Genomic DNA, 19592 nt, shown 5'->3' on the forward strand with positions numbered 1-19592 from the left:
TTTTTTTTTTTTTTTTGGTAAAAATAGCTTTATTCTCCTTCAAACATAAACCATCACTCTTGGGGAAAGGAAGGTGGCAGGGTGGTCCAAGGCTCACTTAAATGGGGTTGGGGGGAGATTAAGAAGTCCCACCCCACTGCCTAGCTGAGATAAGAGTACATCCCTAACACTGTGTATAAATATCTCCTTATATTAATTTTTTTTTCAGGTCCCACTTCACCCTTCCCCAAGCTGGGAAAACATTATCTTCGGTTTGTGACGTCACAGTTCCCAGAGAGAGGGAGTGGGGGGAGAGGCAGATATGAGACACATGGGAAGCAGGAAGGTTACAAGGCAGTAAGAAGCCCCACATAGCCCAGCTCCCCTTTCCAGAAGAGCAAGGAAGGGCCCTGTAGAACTGAGGCCACTGCTGTACCTGTGAGCACTCACTCCTGTCCCCAATCCCTGATGCTCAGGAGTGGTGTGTCCTGTCAAATGTTGTCTGTGAGGTCCTCGTGTTGGGGATCTAAACTCAAACCCAGCTCACTCAGCTTCGGGTTCCTTTCTAAGAGGAGCCAGCCCCCGTGGTGGCTCATGCTTCTGAGATTAGGCCTTTTTAAAAATCATGGGCCCCTCTCCAAATCTCTCTTACAGAGAGAGCAAAAGGGCCCTTCCCAGGAAGGGGGTGTTGTGAAAAACACCAGCGGCAGCGGAGGCTCCATCAGTCCCTGACCAGGCGGTAGATGTGGTACTGGGCTCCTCGTTCACTGGTGGAGACTTCAAAGACGTAGGCAGTACACAGCAGCAATTCCTGAGTGTCCCTGTTCGTCACAACCTGCCAGAACAGGCTTACACTGTAGGGTGGGGATGGGGGCAGGGGATGGGGTACAGGACATGGGACTGCCCTGCCCACCCTAGTTATCAAGAAAGAGAAACCTGCCATGCTATGTACCCCAAGAAGAAAGAATGTCCTGCGGCTCAGGTTCCTTCGGCAATGAGGTTACCCCTAAGCTGAGAGATGGCAGGAAGGGGCCTCCCCATCCTATCACATTCCCGAGAAAAGGGTTCCTCACCATGCCACAGGCAGAGAGAGAGGGTCAGCAGATCATATTAGCACAACCCCCAAATCAAAGGAACTCCCTTCTCTGAACTTCTCAGATAAGCCAGACGCTTAGAAGCTGAGCTATCTCAGCTGCCCTAGGGAAGATGGGCTCTCCACACAGGACAGCTCGGTCCTGTCCTCCCACCCCCATCCCTACCCTGTTCTGGATGAAGGAATCTCATCTTTGGAGTCCCCAGGAGCTGAGGGTCTGTCCGCCCCAGCGTATCACCTGCAGGATGGTGAAGTTCTCCAGGACACTGTTCATCATGTAGCGTTCAGGCAGCTGACGGAGCTTGTGCAGGAAATTAACCAGGTACTCACACATGGGAGAGCGCAGCAGGCGGTACACAAAGCGCCCGTCCTCCAGCTGGGCCCGCTCCGTCTGGGAGTGGGAAACACAGTAGCTGAGAGAGACCATGGTCACCCTAGGACGGAAGCTTTACCCTTAGCCTCTGAGAGGCCACTGTCAACTCCCTTGGCCAGAGTCCCTCAAGCAACCTCAACTTTAATGACCAGAGACCCTAGGCCTCTGAACCTGCAAACAAGGTACCCCCCCCCCCTCTCTGTCATGGTCTGAAACCCCAGTGACCTCCAAACACCCTCAATAGCATCTCCACACTGAGCTTGAGACTTCAAGACCTCACAGGCCCTGAAGTATAACATACCTACTGCCTAATTACACAGCTCCTACCATACCCTTAAGAGTGTTTGTCATCCTGCAGAATCCATCTCTATACCTTTCAACCCTTGAAATAAGCCCGAGTTGTGACTTTTAGTGGCTTGTTTATGTTTGGTTTGAGACAGGGTCTCATGTAGTCAAGGCTAGCCTGGAACTCCTTATGTAGCTAAGGATAGACTTGAAACTCTCGATGCTTGGTTTACATGGTGCAGGGTAAGCACTCCACAAAGTGAACTACATCCTCAGCCTTTGAAGTCTTGAGTTAATTCCTAGTACATATACTAACTGCCAGAGAAACGGGGATAGCTCTGCCTTACACTTACACACACACACACACACACACACACACACACACAAAATGCTGTGACTGTTTCCTCGAGATGCATGCAGTACCCTACCCCTGGGTCTTACCTCCACCTTCTCTACCACTTGCTTGCCAAAGGAGCAGATCTTGGAGGAGCAGGTGAGTGTCATGAGCTCCTGGCTCTCATACTGGCTACTCACTCCATAGAAGCTACCACCACCTCCGCTGCTCCCTGCCTCCTCGGCACTGGGGCCCCAGTTCAGGTCCGCCTGAGAGGAGATAGAGGGGCACGAGTGAGCTGGCGGGAACCCAGCAAATGCTGACCCGGAGCCTGGCTCCGAGCTGCACACACTTGCCTGTGACCACACCCTGACTCAGCTTTCAAAGACCCCAGGTCAGCATGAGCTGTGCTCTCTAGAAGACTTACCTACCGTTCCAGGAGGACTAGAGAAGCCAAGGTCCCCAGAATAGTCCTGACTCTCATTCTCTAGGAGCCATACAACCCAACTGTTTTGCCTGAAGCCCCTAGCTCTCTGGGTTCTACTCAGGCATAACAGTGCAAGCTTATAATGCCGGCACTTGAGAGGCCGATACCGGAGGGTTGTGAGTTTGAGACCAGCCTGGTCACATACAGTGGGAGACTGGGTCTCAAAATAAGAAGGAAAGAAAAAAAAAAAAAAGAGGGAAGATGGGGTTGGAAGTTTTTTTTTTGGTTTTTTTTTTTTTTTGGTTTTTCGAGACAGGGTTTCTCTGTGTAGCCCTGGCTGTCCTGGCACTCACTTTGTAGACCAGGCTGGCCTCGAACTCAGAAATCCACCTGCCTCTGCCTCCCAAGTGCTGGGATTAAAGGCGTGCGCCACCACGCCCGGCTGGGGTTGGAAGTTTTAAGACTAAGAAAATGGAGGAGGGCTGGGCAGTGGTGGCGCTCTCCTTTAATCCTAGCACTCGGGAGGCAGAGGCGGGCGGATTTCTGAGTTCGAGACCAGCCTGGTCTACAGAGTGAGTTCCAGGACAGCCAGGGCTACACAGGGAAACCCTGTCTCGAAAAAGAAAAGAAAAGAAAAAGAAAATGGAGGGGGGACAAATGAATGTTAGCTCTGCCAAGGGCCTAGTTACGAGCAGGCCTGTTACCCTAGCAACTGGTTATGGCTTCCTGTCCGCCCTCAACCCTCCCCAGACTGGCCGTGAAATCAAGTGGGGACTGCCATCCATGAGCAGTAAGGCCCACCTCCCCCGTCGAGCACTACCTGTCAATCAGGAATGCACTCTTGCTCATCCAAAGGCCAGGCGGGCAGAGCTGGGCAAGCCTCACAAAGCCTGTGGTCTTGAGAGTGGAGACGGCCTGTTCTCTGTCCTGACTTTAGCTGCAGCTCTTTGGCCAGGACTCCACCTACCACCCCAGCTACAAGTATTTCAATACAAGGCAAATCCCTATGCCTGTGGCCACGGCTCACCACTGGAACCCCAGGACCTGAGAGGCTGAAGCCAGAAGAGACCAGCCTAGGCTACACTGTGAAGGGGAATCTGCCTGACAATGGAAGACCACCTGTGTTGGTGTTCAGCCTTAATCCCAGCACTTGGAGGCACAGGAAGGCAAGTCTCTGGAGTTCAAGGCCAGCCTGGGCTACAGAGCTAGTTCGAGGACAGGTAGGAAGGTCACAGCAGCTGCTTCCAACACCCTATAATAGTCGTTTCTGAGCCATCTCAGGCCTCCACCCAGAAAGCTTAGGGATTTTGTTGTTTTTTGTCTTTTACTTACTTTCAGTTTATATGCATGGGTGTTCTGCCTGCATGTCTATCTGTGCACTACATATGTGAAATATTCTCAGAGGCCAGTAGAGTTCCTCTGGACTAGAGTAAGATACGTGTGAGCTGCCATGTGGTCCTGGGAATTGAACCTGGGTCCTCTGGAAGAGCAGTTCTTAGCCACAGAACCAGCTCTTCAGTCCCTTTATTTTGTTAAGTAGGGACAGCTGTCCTTGAACTCTGGATTCTCCTGCCTCAGACTGCTGAGCTTTGGGATGGGGGTGACAGGCGTGCACCATGGTAGAAGGCTCGGGAAGCTTTAGAACCAGACAGCCAGGGAGACCAAGCTGACGGACATCCCGTGTGGACCTCCTTTGGAAGACCACACCCTCCTCCACCCCGAGATCTTCAGTGCCAGTCATGCAACTGGACACCAAACCAGAAGGGCCTGAGAAAGACTAAAGGTGCTCTTGTCCTCCAGGTCCCCACGATCTGCACTCAACTCCTTCTGTCACAGAGCAGGTCCTCAGAAGCAGTGACATGCCTCCTACATGCTCTCCCACAGAGTTGTTGGTTTTCAAGGGTAGCTCAGGCAGACCCAAGACCCTCCTCAGACCTGGCGGAGAGGGTCATTCATTTCTCAGGAGTGCTCACCCAGAACTTGACGAGGAAGAAGGCATGTGGTGGCCCTCGGTCATACAGCTCTCGGAGGCCGCCCTTCTTCTCAGGGAATTTGTCGTAGATCTGCCGCACGTCCACACTCTCTAGGGGTGGTGCTCCAGGGCTGGGACACTGCTGACTGATGTGGACAAAGAGATGCCTCTGGAACTGCAGAGACAGCACAGGGTGAGGGGCTGTGGGCTGGACCTGGGCCCGCACGGACACACCCACAGGCCCACACGCAGCCACGCCTTGGGCCACAGCCAGCAAGCTGCCTATTCCTTCTCTGTCCCTATCATCCCAACCTGCTCAGAGCTCAACCTCGTCAAATCTCTGGTCCAGCTTATCCAACAGTTTTTCATCTCTCATACAGCTCTAGAGTTGACCTGGTACCCAGAATCCTCCCTCTGTAACCTGACCAGCCCCCACCATAATTTATCATTAATTTCCTTGGAAGTTTCATTTCTGAGCCTGGAATGTACAATGCTGCACAGAGCAAACTCCTACATGACCCTCAAAGCCTCATACATGTCCTTTCAGGAAAACTTCACTAGTTCCCCAGGAAGATCATCCTCTGTATACACAGGAACTAGACGGGCTGGCTGTATGGTGATGCAGGTCTTGGTCCTGGAGCGAAAAGACCACTAAAAACTCCCTGAACTTGCAGAATTCAGACTACTACAACGAACAGAAGCATAAAATAACTTACAGATAATGAAAATGTCAGGAATAATTTAAACCATGAAAAAAATCCTCGCAAGTATAGAAAAAGGTGGGGGCTGGAGACATGGCTCAGTGGTTAAGAGCTCTTCCAGAGGTCCTGAGTTCAATTCCTAGCAACCACATGGTGGCTCACAACCATCTGTAATGGGATTCAATACCCTCTTCTGGTGTGTCTGAAGAGAGCAATCGTGTACTCCCGTAGATGAAATAAATACATTTTAAATAAATAAATAAAGATGGCACATGGTATTTTCTAGCAAGCGGACTGGTAAAGTCTTGTGAGAAAATTAAGTCCATATAAGCCAGTATCACTCACAGTCAGACCCAGGGAAGGAACTTAAGACTGTGGCGAAGGAGGCAGAAAGGCTCTGAGGCAGGAGGGGCAAAAGACACAGCAGGAACAGGGTTCAGATGGCGCCGTTTGTGTGCAGCAGTGAGCTGGGAGCGCGTTCTTCATCTTTGTTCTGGGCGTTTGGCTTGAGGGCAGCTTGGTTTGGTTTTCTCGTTTGGGTTTTTAGTTTTGTTTTGTGTAAGTTTGTTGGGGTTTTGGGGGTTCTGTTGGGGGGAATTTTTGGTTGAGGTTTGTTTTTCTTTCTGGTTTGTTTTTATTGTTGCTGTCCTGTTTGCTTATTTGCTATCGTGCACCAGGGTCACACTCTGCAGACCTGGCTGGCTTGGAACTCGGTTTCACCTGCCTCTACCTCCCTAGTGCTGGGACTAATGAAAGACGTGCACCGCCACGCTCTTCTTTCTGGTTTTTGAGACAGGTTAACTTTCTGTAGCTGGCTTTGAATTTACTATTACAGTGCAACTGGTTCATTTTGTTGTGTTTTTTGAGACGGGGACTCTCTATGTAGCCCCTGGCTGTCCCAAAACTCTCTCTGTGGATCAGGCTGTGCTCAAACTCTCAGAGATCCTCCTGCCTCTGCCTTCCAAGTGCTGAGATTAAAGGCGTGCGCCACCATGCCCAGCTTGTTGTTGTCCAGATGGCGTCTTGTATATTCCTGCTTGGACTCAAAACTCCCAGTGTAAAAGAAGGTAACCATGAACTTCTGATCCTCCTGCCTCCACCCCAGGGTACTGAGACTGTACACCCGCACCATCACACCCAGAACGACCCAGGGGCTGAACCCCAGAGGTTCATGTATCAGCCAAGCTAAATCCCCAGCCCTCAGACCGACTTCTGAACTAAAAGCAATATTCCTTCAGCCTCCAGGGTGCTGGGATCCCGTATGAGTCTCACCAGGATCGCCCTTTTTAGTAACCTTGACACCTGAGCAATGGCATTACATTAGTTTGGCTGCAGAGACACCGAATGCAGGGATCTACATTTCTCAGGCCTGCAGTTGGCTGTGAGCACATAACTAAGGCCTGGCCACTGCGATGTGAACAGACCGATGAGCTGCCTCATTCAAGGCAGGCCCATAACACCTGGGCACCTAGACAATCCTACCCTCTCTCTTCCCCCATCTGCTGACCAGATGTTGAGAACCCAGAAGATTCAATAACCCTAGAAAATGGTAGACCCAAAAATGGAAAGAGCCAGGTCCTGAAGCATTGGGGTCAAACACCTGCTCGGAAGACCTGCTGCTGAAAACACCTGCCTGGCACACCTGCTGAAAACACCTGCCTGGCACACCTGCCTGGCACACCTGCTGAAAACACCTGCCTGGCACACCTGCTGAAAACACCTGCCTGGCACACCTGCTGAAAACACCTGCCTGGCACACCTGCTGAAAACACCTGCCTGGCACACCTGCTGAAAACACCTGCCTGGCACACCTGCTGAAAAACACCTGCCTGGCACACCTGCTGAAAACTCCTGCCTGGCACACCTGCTGAAAACACCAGCTCAGCAGACCCGCTGAAAACTCACATGAAAAGCTGGGCACCACAGGGCATGCTTGTCATCCCAGCTCTCACGAAACTGAAAAACCACTCAGAGTTCAAGGCTAGCCTGAGCCAGTAACAATATATTAATAAAACAGAAAAAAAAAAAAAAAAACAATTAGAACTACAGGTCTTTCCCAGATCCCTTGTGTGTTACTGCAAAGCCTGCCAAAGAGCAGGACTTAGGTGTTAGAGGAATGAATGAGCTGTTCGGTTCCCAGGACACCGATAAAAGCAGGCATGCATGGCACCACGTGCCTGTGATTTCAGTGCTGCTGCGGACCAGACAGGTGTATCCCTGAGGCTCACAGGACTCAAGTTCAGTGAACGACCGACTCAAAAAACCAGGTAGACAGAGACTAAGTTGACTGGTGGGGACGGCGCTTCCTGTGAAGACCGGAAGGCGCTGTCGGTGGGTACCTTGCCGCTGCCGGTGGGAATGCAGCCACTCTGAACTCTCTCCCTTCCCTCTTTGCACCATCACCCATCATCTGCCCTGGGTTTCACTCACCGAGTCAACTGCGTCTGGCGGCTCCACAAACGCTGAGAACTCTATCAGCTGCAGGCGGGCAGTGCCCAGGGCCCGAGCCTGCCAGGCTGGGGGAGACGGAGCGGGTGGGGGCAGGGGTGAGAGAGCTGGGGGCGGCTCGTACCCTTGAAAGAGAAGAAAGAAAAACTACTCAAAATGATGGGCCAGGCTGGCACTGTTTTCTCTCGACCACCTTCTCTTTGAGCTATAAGGGCCAGGGATGGAAAGGCAGTGAGCCCACCGGGCAGACAAGAAACCTGGACTCTTTCCCCAACAGCACATCCACTGGACACAGGGGCTCACACCATCCTAGTACCTGGGAGGTGGAGGCAGGCGCGTGAGTTCAAGGTCATCTACATACTCAACTCAGAAGCACGCTCTAACTTGGGATATATGAGACTGTCTCAGAAAAGAAAAATAAGGCCGGGGAGGACATGGAGAGATGGTTGGTTCAGGGTTAGAGCAGAGGGTGATCTTGAGAAGGCCTAGATTCACACCAATCTGTAACTCCAGGTCCGGGGATCGAACACACTCTCCTCGGGCCTCCAGGGCCAGGCACACACAGCACACTTATATATATGTATGCAAGCAAATCACTCATACATATAAAATAAATCTTTAAAAGAAAAAAAATTAACATTTCCTCCAGGCTACCATACAGCTAAAGGTGGCCCTAAGACAATTCTTGCCAAGGTTGCCAGGCGGACCCTACCTGAAAGGAACTCAAAAGGCAAAAAATTTGGCTGACGAAAGCTTTTGCCCATGACCAACTCCCATCTGCAATGGGCCCGACAGTTACAGCAGCCATGAGGCACATGAGGCAGAGGCCAAGAGACAAGGTTTGCAATGGCTAAGCAGGCAAGCCCATCTCTAGACCCTGCATCAGCTGGACCCTTAAAACCGTTACTTCTCTGAGTACGATTTCCGATATTCTGCTATTTGCAGCCGTACATTATTTATAATCGATGAGTTCTAAACACGGAGTATGATGGCTTCCATGAGTTGTCTCTCAAGAGTGCTGTCTGGGTAGGTCTAGGCGGTAGGGCCTTGCCAGAGGAAATATGCCATTACACTATGCCCAGTTACTCTCAGCTTCAAGTTTACAGTTCAAGATGTGAGCCCTCAGACTGGGCTTAGTGGCACATGCCTCTAACCCCAGGATGCAGAGGCAAATGAGAATCTCTGAGTTCTAGCTCAGCCCGGTCTATAGAGCGAGTTCCAAGACAGCAAGGATTACACAGAGAAACTCAAGTTTCCAAAAACAGAAATCAGAACAAAGAAATAAACAAAAACAGAAGGGAGGGAGGGAGGGAGAGAGGGAGGGAGGGAGGGAGGGAGGGAGGGAGGGAGGGAGGAAGGAAGGAAGGAAGGAAGGAAGGAAGGAAGGAAGGAAGGAAGGAAGAGATGTGCCCCTTCGGCTTCCTGTTCCAGCGACTATGTCTCTACTCAGCTATCATAGGTAAAATGGAAGCCTCTGGAATACAAATAAACTCTTCTATAGTTTGCCTTTGCCACGGTGTTAGTCACAGCAACGGAAACGTGGTAATAAAACTGAGGGTGTTTAGAATCATTTCACCAGCTGGGCAGTGGTGGCGCACACCTTTAATCCCAGCACTCGGGAGGCAGAGGCAGGGGGATTTCTGAGTTCGAGGCCAGCCTGGTCTACAAAGTGAGTTCCAGGACAGCCAGGGTTATACAGAGGAAACCCTGTCTCGAAAAAAAAAAACAAAAAACAAAAAGCAAAACAAAAAGAAAGAATCATTTCACCAACCCATGTGGGGATTCCACAGTCACACTGTGTAGACTTCTGTGCTGCTGGCAGAGTCCACATGGACAGGAAGCTGACACAGAGGAAAGCAGATGAAAGTCGCGCTGAAACTGAGCTGCTGGATTCAGCCATGCCTGAAGCCGCATTCCCCTCTCCTCCCTTTACTTCAGCTACTTTTGATTTGGGTTTTGACTACTCGGTTGTGCCCAGCTGGCAAAAAGGTGAAGGAATTCCTGCTGGCCTCAGGAACACAGCGAGAGGGGAGACAATGAGGGTTTAGGGGTAGCATCTCTCACCTGGTAGGTCAGAGGCTGGGGGCGTCAGTGACACGGAGAACGGTGCCTGTGAGAAGGGCTTCACGCTGCAGGACAAAGGGAATCCTGTGAGTGCAGTAGAGTGATGCTGGCCGAGCCAGCCAGGACTGACCCTTGCCCATGAAAAGTCAGGCTCCCCCACCAGGACATTCCATGCAGGACGATGTGGTGGCTACAATGATGGCTCCTCTTGTGTCTCAGAAGACGGAGGTTGATGCGGACCAAAAGTGCCATAAAGCCTGAACTCCAACCCCGGTTAGTCCCAACCATGAGGACAGGGATTTTTGTTGTTTTAGCAACACTAGAATCAAACCTAGTGCTTCGAGTATGCTAAGCATGGGCTTCACAAAGCAACATCTGCCTACTGTGGATGCTAGGCAGGTGCTCTATCACTGTGCCACACCCCAGCCCCCAACTGAGAGACTAGGGAGGAGTTCTACCACTGAGCCGCACTGCCAGTTCCTGCATTTTGCTGCAGGATCTCCCTGGGTAGCCCAGGCTGACTCAAGATCCTCCTGCATGAGCCTCTAGGGTGCTAAAATGACAGGAACCAGCCACTACACCTGCTCAGTGTGATGATAATGTCCCACCTCAGTGCTGGCCTAAAGAGGTCATCAGTCACTTTGCCACTTAGCATGAGTTGGTTGGACTGGACAGGCCAGAGGAAAGAACTTTTTATGTAAATTTAATTCTTTTTTTTTTTTTTTTTAAACAGATCCTCGAAATGTAGCCCATTAACTAACAAAGACCCACCTGCCTCTGCCTCCCAAGACCTAAAGGTGTATGCCACCATGACCAGCTGTAACTTAATTCTTTTTTTTTTTTTTTTTTTGGTTTTTCGAGACAGGGTTTCTCTGTATAACCCTGGCTGTCCTGGAATTCACTCTGTAGACCAGGCTGACCTTGAACTCAGAAATCCACCTGTCTCTGCCTCCCAAGTGGTGGGATTAAAGGCATGTGCCACCACTGCCGGGCTGTAAACTTAATTCTAATTTAACTGGCTACTCACAAATAATAATTGTAGGCTCACACTCCAGAGGCCTAGAGGTAGTTCAAGAGATAATGGTCAGGAGACTAAGAAGCCAGAGGTGAAAGCAGAAAGACAGAGCCCAGGGCCTCCTCCTCCCAGCGCTCAAATTTATACTTGAGTGGATTTCCCACAGTGCCATGATTTGTCATCTGGCCATCTCTCCAGTGTTTGCTCCTCAGAAAGGCCCACCTGGCCTTCTAAAACAGAGCCCATAGTGGGTACAGTGGCACACAGTCAACAGCACAGAATCTCTGTGATGTTGGGGAGCTGCGGCAGGAGGAGCTAACCTGGGCTGTAGAGCTGAGAGCCTGTCTCAAATAAATAAGAAAAGCAAAAAAAAACAAAAAAAAAAAAACCATGAGGCTAGAGATGGACCCCAGTGGTAGAACACTTGACTAGCACACTACATACATACATACATACATACATACATACATACATATTTAAACTTTACACATACATGGGTCAGGAAGATTACAGCCTTTTACTTTGTTCCTTAATAAGAGCACACACCAGACACTTGGTGGGTATTCAGTAAATATCTGGTGTCCCTGCTGCTTAGGACAGGCCTCCGGTCACAGGAGAGGCTCACCTCAGCTTCCTGCCTGTGGGCATTACACATGGTGTTTATCTGCCTAGAATACTGCCAGTCCCAGACTCACCCTTCACCTGGCTAAACCCAATCAATCTCAGAGAAAACCCAAAACTTTCTCCCGAGCCATTAAACCCACAGTGGCTCCCCACAACGCTACACAAACACTTCCATTCTGTATTTCTGAAGGGGATGGGTTTAATCAGCACTGGCCTCCCCCACCCCCACCCCATTTGCCTATGGGCTCGCACCTGGAGCCTCCTCAGTCTCTGGGGAACTTGTTCTGATCTTTCTTGAGTCTCTGATGAGACAATCTAGCTTCTTCTCTCACAATATACACTCCCATGTTGCGCTCCTGCAGCCCCCTTTCTCTATGACACATCTGGTTACCCTCAGTGGCCAGAGGTCTCAGAGCTGAGGCCATTCCAGATACCCAAGACTCATCCTCTCCCTCCCAAGTAGGAACGAGTAAAGTGACCCTTTCCCCACTCTTAAGCCCCAGAGACACCCTAAGCAACTGGAAATGAGCCTTTAAGGCATGGTAAGGGCATTCATAGGCCCTCCCAAGAGGTTCTTGATCTACATCTGCCCTCCATGACCCTCTGAGACCCACTCATTCTTCCCAGAAGCCTCTAGGTCTATTATTGTCTTTCCATAAGCCTCTTGGGAACCTTTCATCTGTCCTGAGCCTAGGGCCTTAAACCTCCCTTCTCAAAATACTTAAGAGGATTCCCCTTATCTCCCCAAGGAGCCTAAAAACGTCCTCCCCTTTATATTCTCTATATCCTTAGCTGTCTTCTCATAAAGCCATATGGCTTCCTTTGTCTTTTGCAGGAGCGTCTATTTTTTTCTTAATTATTATTTATTTATTTAATATACATGAGTACACTGTAGCAGTCTTCAGACACACCAGAAAAGGGCATCAGATCCCATTAGAGATGGTTGTGTGCCACCATGTGGGTTGCTGGGAACCGAATTCAGGACCACTGGAAGAGCAGTCAGTGCTCTTAACTGCTGAGCCATCTCTCCAACCAGCCCCCTTGCAGGAGCCTCTAGTTCTGCAACTGCCTTCCCATGATGCTCTGGACCCACATGCCCTTCTAGTTGCCTCTGGGCCTTACGTCTGCCTTCCCATGAGTCTCAGCGACTGATGTTCACTCTTAGGGGCCATTATTCCCATGTATATAGCACACCTTTTCAGAGATGAGGTAGAGGAGGCCCTAAGCATAGAAGGGGTCACGCCCACCTAGACCCTAAACAGCAAAGCATAGCCAGTGCTAGACTTCAAAGCTACACGGCATGGTTCCAGAATCCATGTCCAAAATGAATACAGGTGGGAGGGAAGAGGGAAGTCAGGGAGACCCAGAATACTCACTCTGGAACATTCCATGGTGGCCCAGAGCTCCCTGACCAGAACTGGAAAAGCTCAGTGGCCTAGAGAGGAGACACGGATGAGGGTCAGACATCCCCTGTGGCCATTACAGCCCCATCCTTCCATCCCAGATTCTCCACAGCCCCCAACCCAAGCCACCTGAGGGCCAGAAGAGCCCAGCTTGGCCTGAAGGGAAGGGGCGGAGATGAGCTGTGCCGAAGACATGGTGGCCATGGTCTGGAAGGCCTTGTCCTTGGAGACTTGGTCCTGAGGAAAGGTTGAGATTCGGGTTAGTGGCGAGTTCTAGTTAAGGTCGCCAGGGTGGGGTGAAGACATGGGGAGTTGTGACACAGGGTCAGGGAGGGGTCAGCTCCCCACCCAAACCTTCTGTCTCTGCTGGCCTCCTCTGGAAGGGCAGTGTGTGAGGTACAGATGTGGGAAGATGGGCAGGGGGGACTCAGCACATTCAGAGTCTGACCCAGGGTGGGGGAAGGGGCCAAGGGAAGAAAGAAAACACCTAAGGAACTGCAGGTTCTACTCCGTCTCCCCGAGTACCAGACAATCACCCTGAGGCAGCCAGAGACTAGGGCTACCCATGGAACAGCTCACACCTCAGCTTCAGAGAAGAAAGGTTGGCACGTCCACAATAAGATGCTTATGGTTTTCTAAGTCAAGAAAAGCCTGGACACAGCGTTTCCTGACGCCCAGGCTACAGGAAGGGAGATGCCCCCGGGGACAGGAAGGGGGTGTTTTTATTCCAGACAGAACATAGAAAAGACTGAGAAAGGAAAGAAAAGATCAGAACCTAAGGGTTTCAGGCCTACAAAAAAGGAAGGGACCATTTCCAAATAAAAGAACAGGAAGTCTCATTCCTGAAGCTAAAAGGAAAGCAACCCCACAGAGGGCGAGTGACACGGGCTCAGGCTTGAGGGCACAGGGACTCGTGGTAGAGAAAAGAGAGCAGACAACAGTACTTTCTCATAGGAAAGTGCACAGCCAAGGGAGGCGAGGATGGAGTAGGGGACAGGAAAAGGTCAGCAGGGACAGGGGAGGGAAGGATGGGAGCAGAGAGAGCAACCTGTTTGCTACAGCAGCCACGCGACCTCTGCTTGATGAGCAGGCCGGCACCTGCAGGCAGGCTGCCTCCCTTGGGGTCTCTGACCCTCCAGACCTTTCTCTCTCTCTGTCTGGATCTCTGTCCTCCCATTTCCTTCACTGGTGTGTGTGTGTGTGTGTGTGTGTGTGTGTGTGTGTGTGTGTGTATTTCACCAACTCTCTGTCTCTGTCTGGCCCCACTTCCCATGTATGTGCCTTTCTCTCTGGGTTGCTGTACCCTTCTCTATCAATCTCTCTCTCTCTCTCTCTCTTTCTCTCTCTCTCTCTCTCTCTCTCTCTCTCTCTCTCTCTCTCTCTCTGGCCTCCCCATCTGTCTGAGTCTGTCTGTCTGTCTCTGGGTCTGTCCCTCTTACCCCATCCCTCCCTCTAAGCATCCCCACTCAGCCTCCCCCCGCCACGCCCGCCCACCTGCCTTTACCCTCACCTTCAGCTTGGACTGAATTTCTCTCGATTTCCTTCGAGCCAAAACCTGGATGTGGCTGGAGACCTGGAGGGATGAGAAGCAGGTCTAAGCATCCTTCGTCCACTGCCCTCCCTTCCCCCGGCGGCCGCACAACATGAAACCAAAGGCCGTCTAAAGTGTAAGCACAGCCTAGGGCTGGTCCTCCAGGCCCAGGCCCCTCTTTGTAATAAACCTCCTACAGAAATCAGAGCGACAAGACGGCTCAGCAGTAAGAGCACTTGGCACCAAGCCTAGTTCCAAAGGTCCATCCCTGAGACCAACGTGGTGGATGGGGAGCACCAACTCCTGCATGTTGTCTTCTGGTTTCTACATGTACAGTATGTCTCAAGGACACACACACACACCACACAGACACACACCACACACACACACCACACACACACACATACACACACACACAGCATACACACACACACACACCACATAATTTTCTTTAAAAAGTACTTAAAGTCTTTTGTGATATATTTTATGTATGTGGATTAGATGCATCATGGTGCACACACAGAGGTCAGAGGGAAAGCTGTGGGAGCTGGGTCTCCTACCATGGGGGCCCCAGAAACTAACTGAGCTAAGGTAATCAGGCTTAGCAGCAAGCCCTTTACCCACGACGCCATTTCACAGGCACATAATGTAAACATTTTACAGAAATATCCGGCATCCCCACAACCTAGAGAAAAACCACACAACAAGGCCGGAAAGACGATGGTTCAGTCAGTGAAGCTTGCCCTCCCTGCATGAGGACTTTAGTTCTTCAGTCCTTGTGTGCTCAATGCCAGCACCGGGAGACACAGATAGGTGCAGACTGGCACTTGCTGGAGACCCAGTCTAGTCAAATCCGCAAGTTCCAGGCCAGTGAGAGAACCAGTCTCAAAGAAGTGGGCAGCTGCTGAGATGAAACCGGGGTCTCCCACTGACCTCGGCATGCATGGAGAGGGACCTCCCACACTTACATACACACAGGAACCACATCAGCCTTGAACCTGACCCAGCCCACATGAAGACGGCCCTCAGGTAATGCCCAGCCCCAGACCAAAGTTCCAAAGTGTCAGTCCTGAGACCTGCTTTCGCGTTCTCGTCTTCCCTGTCCTCAGCTTGATGTAACGGGCAATGAGTTCGTTCCGGCCTGGAGGAGTCAAAATGGAAAAGAGTAAGACTCTCAGCAGAACTTCCTGCCAGAGAAGACAGGGCTGAGGGATAAGGTCAGCAAGCCACCAATCCCCACCAAACTACAGCCAAGCCAGGCTGGGGGACACCTCAGCCACAGGGTCAGCAGCTCAGCCAGCCACAGGGTCAGCAGCTCAGCCGTGTACTAGCTATGTGGCCATGGACGGATCACTTAGTCTTCCTGTGCCTCAGTTTCCCTCATCTGTGCAGGAAAAAAATGCTAGCGCCTAAGTTATGGGAAGGACACAATCCTTTTTCTTCGTTTTGTATTTTGTTTATTTTCATATCTATTCATTTATTTTTGTTTATTTATTTTTGGCTTTTTGGGACAGGGTCTCTCTACATAGCCCTGGCTGTCCTGGAACTCCCTCTATGTAGACCACACTGGCTTTGAATTCACAGATATCCACCCACCTGCCTCTGCCACCACTGTACCCTGCCTTATTTTTATTATTTTGAGATAAGGTCTTACTAGGCCAGGCTAGCACAGAGCTCAGGTATGTAACTGAGAATGGCCTTGAACTGTTCAGGTGTGTGCCACCACAGTGGGTCAGACTCTGGACACTTGGGTTAGTGTGACTTTTCTCCCTGGGGTCAGGACAGCCACCACAGGGGACTCACCATACATCTTGCCCTCATCTGACAGGATGATCTTGCGACGGCCACAGGGAGGGTAGATAGCCAGGGCCTCCTGAAAACTCTGCTCAATGTCGGGGCTCCACACACCTTCTGCATCAGGGCTGCCATCACCTCCAACGCCCTCGCTGCCTCCAGTGCCCTCTTCGCTGCCTTCCTCGCTCCCTGTCCAGCCCCCTCCATCATCCAGGGGGGCCCCAGTCCGGGGATCCCCCATCTGGGCCTGCAGAGATGAAGATCAGCAGCTACATATGGTATTGCAAGAACAGGCAGGAGCCCTGACTGAGAGAGAAGTCAGGCCTGGACCTGAACCTCTGGGTCTGAGGGAAAAGAGGAACCTAAGCCTGGGACCTGGGAGGCTGGTCTTCCTGTGAGGAATTTGCATTGGGACTGCATGGGGTTGAAGCCACCTGACTAACTCAGGTGCAGTGCCTGAGGCTGTGTTTGGATCACCGATTTAGGGAAGACCAGAGCCTGGTTAATTGGCAGGAGTGAGACTCTCCTATCCCACTAAGAAAGAACAGGTGCTCAGAGAAGGGCAGCAGCTGCTGGAAGAGCAGAGGCTAAGTCCAAAACCAACACCCAGAGAGAAGGGGGCAGAGAGATCCGGGGACAAAAATCAAGATCGACACAGCAAAAGGGGGCATAGTCAGAGCCCAGACCAGAAAGTAACCACAGAATCAGGCGGGGGCGGGGCTGGGTTCCCATCAAACTTCAGGCCTTGGGACTCAGTAGCCCAGCCATCTGGAGGACAGAACAAAGAGCCCAGGCATCCCCTCCCCCAGTTCCCCACAACCCCTGCTGAGGGCGGGGCCAGCATGCGAGCTGCGGCCCCGCCCCTCCCCCGGGCTCGGTTCCAGCCCAAGTTCCCATCGACTTTCCGGAGGCCAAGAACAGGGAAAACTTTCCCCATACAGTCAGACACCTCCTCCCTGGAGGTTTTATGTTATTCAGAACTCCCAGGACCCCAAAGTTCTGAGTCCAATCCCTCCAACTTTGGACTCTTGACCTGGTAGAGAAAGGTTAGGTGAACAAAGATCGCAAGCCCAGCCCAGTGTCGCGACGACGTTCAGGACCCCCACAGGCCGAAATCCCAACCCAGCCCACCCCCATGTGGCCAGACAAAGAGACAGATGAGCCAGGCAAGACAGACGGACATCTCTAATCTCCTGACCTAGTCCCCAATCCTCGGAAGACCAATGGCCGGAGGTCCAAGGGGCCCCATGGCTCTCCCTTGGCCACTCCCGCTCCTGCCCTGCTCCGTGAGGGGGCCACATGCCCACAGGGCGGATACTTGCACGAAGGATGGCCAGGGGGTCGAACTAACAGAAGACCCGTTGTCGCTCCTTCGCTCCCACGTCCTGCATCCACAGCCCCCGGCCACCCCGCGCGCTCCCCCAGCCGCAGACCACCCCCAGGCCCCTAACTCCGGAGAAAGTTCCAGCTCCACGCTTCGGCTGCGTCCCCCGCGCAAACTCCGGCCCCGGGGCAGAAAAGGGCTCCGGGCAGTTCCCACGCGATCTCAGGAACACGCGCCTCACCTCATCGCGCGGAACTTCCCACCCCAACTCACAAACCCCAAGCAGGATCCCGATTCCCGCCGTGGCCTTCCTACCTCCCGGCCTGGGCAGGGGAGCCGCGGGCGGGCGGGGCGAGACCCGGAGAAAGTTGCCGGGAGCTTTGTTTGGGAAAAGTGGGAGGGACCGGGGGGGGGCGGGCCCGGCGGTAGGCTGGAATCTCACGGGGACACTCGCTGCGAGGTGCTTGCTTTGGGAGAGATGAGTCCATCTAAGGACTAGGTAGGGTTGCTGGGGTCCCTAGGAGAGAAGGTGGTTATTTATGGGGGCCTGGATTCATGACATTAGAGGAGGAGGCTGGCGTTTGTAACTCTGGGTCTTTTTTTTTTTTTTTTTTTTTTTTTTTGGTTTTTCGAGACAGGGTTTTTCTGTGTAGCCCTGGCTGTCCTGGAACTCACTTTGTAGACCAGGCTGGCCTCGAACTCAGAAATCCGCCTGCCTCTGCCTCCCAAGTGCTGGGATTAAAGGTGTGCTGCGCCACCACACCCGGCTGTAACTCTGGGTCTTAAAGAAGAATATTGGGATCTGGACCCTGGGTCTGAAGAAGAAGGTACTGGGAGTTGAAGGGAGTAGAGTCCCAGTTAGAAGAGGAGATGTGACCTGGATCACATCTGTGAGTTTGCTGAGGATGTGGGATTGACAGATACAAAATAATCTTTACCAAATTTATGTGGGTTTTTAAAAAAAGATTTATTTATTTTCTTAACGTGAGTACATTGTAGTTGTACAGATGGTTGTGAGCCTTCATGTGGTTGTTGGGAATTGAGTTTTTAGGACTGCTGCTCACTCGGGTCTGCTCCAGTCTGCCCCACTCACTCAGTCCTGCTTGCTTCACCCCAAAGATTTCTTTATTATTACACATAAGTACACTGTAGCTGAGTTAAGACACACCAGAAGAGGGCGTCAGATCTCATTACAGGTGGTTGTGAGCCACCCTGTGGTTGCTGGGATTTGAACTCAGGACCTTCAGAATAGCAGTCAGTGCTATTACCTGTTGAACCAGACCATTTTGTGTTTTTATTTTACTCCGTTTTTAAACGTTTACATTTTATCTGTATGTTTTGTCTGCATGTATACCTACAGAGGCCAGAAGAGGGCACTGGGCACTGGATCCTCTGGAACTGGAGTTACAGATGGTTGTGGTCAACCATGTGGGTGCTGTAAGTGAAATCCAGATCCTCTGGACAAGCAGGCAGTGCTCTAAATCACTGAGCCATCTCCAGCCATGTATACTTGTGTGTGTATAGAAGTGTGGGTGTGGGTGTGTAAAAGTGGAGATGAAGGTCAGAACCCGGGACCTCACAAGGGCTAGGCAGAAGTTCCAACTCAGAGCTGTATCTGGTCCAACCAGTTTCTGTGTGATAAGTAAAGCGCTGGGGTGGGTTGGTTTGTTTCTGATGAGAACACAGCTTCCTTGTGACCTGGCCAGAGTGAAGCCTGTTGGGCTGGACCCTCTGGCATTTCTGAAGATCCACAGAAGTGCAGACTCCACAACTGCTTAGGCACCAGTGGCTGCAAGTGGCCCCTATCCCACTTAGAGGCAGAGCCTGGGTGCCTGAGGGCAGAGAGTTGGGATCCAGGGTCTTGGTCTGGGTAAGAGTGGTATCACTGAGTTATAGCCCCAGCTCCTGTTGAGTTGAAGCCAGCCAGGGTGATCTAGTTTGTTTTCCATTACTGTGATAAACACCATAACCAAAAGTTGGGGAGGAAAGCGTTAATTTAAGATTACCATTGTGATCCATCACGAAATCACCAGGAAAGGAACCTGGAGGCAGGAGCTGAAGCAGAGACCTTGGAGACCCACTGCTCACTGGCTCGCTCAGCCTTAGAGTGCCTAGGAACACTGGCCCAGGGGCAAAACCACCCACAGTCAGCTGGCCCCTCCAACAGCAATCATTAATCTCTGCCCTCAGGCACCCAGGCTCTGTCTAACCTGGGACAGGGGCCA

General features: G+C 51.6%; 1 protein-coding gene across 3 annotated transcripts; it reads right to left on the bottom strand.

Annotated features, from left to right (window-relative positions):
* Positions 1-3: 3 nt before the first annotated feature.
* On the bottom strand, positions 4-17750 carry Tead2 (TEA domain transcription factor 2). Of its 3 annotated transcripts, none has more exons than XM_021167140.2 (12): positions 17683-17750; positions 16053-16290; positions 15326-15390; positions 14229-14291; positions 12848-12955; positions 12692-12750; positions 9677-9741; positions 7595-7737; positions 4465-4638; positions 2172-2333; positions 1311-1463; positions 4-814 (listed from the first exon to the last, which is right to left on the bottom strand). In XM_021167140.2, exons 2-12 carry the CDS (start codon positions 16282-16284, stop codon positions 701-703), a joined length of 1338 nt encoding a protein of 445 aa, XP_021022799.1. In that variant the 5' UTR covers positions 16285-16290; positions 17683-17750; the 3' UTR covers positions 4-700. The 3 variants fall into 3 exon arrangements, with proteins under 3 accessions (XP_021022799.1, XP_029335827.1, XP_085697885.1); XM_029479967.2 differs by lacking the exon at positions 17683-17750 and adding an exon at positions 17641-17664; XM_085841759.1 differs by lacking the exon at positions 17683-17750 and adding an exon at positions 17645-17661.
* Positions 17751-19592: the final 1842 nt, after the last annotated feature.

This window comes from Mus caroli, unplaced genomic scaffold (genome assembly GCF_978045245.1).
Source record: "Mus caroli unplaced genomic scaffold, Mus_caroli_1 scaffold_8, whole genome shotgun sequence".
NCBI classification, from domain to species: Eukaryota; Metazoa; Chordata; class Mammalia; order Rodentia; family Muridae; genus Mus; species Mus caroli.

What these genes read in the sequence shown, in the direction of transcription:
- Tead2 (XM_021167140.2), bottom strand. Translation starts at nt 16,284, where the DNA reads ATGGGGGATCCCCGGACTGGGGCCCCCCTGGATGATGGAGGGGGCTGG. An exon ending in CGCCAGACGCAGTTGACTCG is followed by an intron (nt 4,639 to 7,594) that starts GTGAGTGAAACC and finishes CTGTCTCTGCAG; the next exon opens with TTCCAGAGGCATCTCTTTGT. An exon ending in TCTTCCTCGTCAAGTTCTGG is followed by an intron (nt 2,334 to 4,464) that starts GTGAGCACTCCT and finishes ATCTCCTCTCAG; the next exon opens with GCGGACCTGAACTGGGGCCC.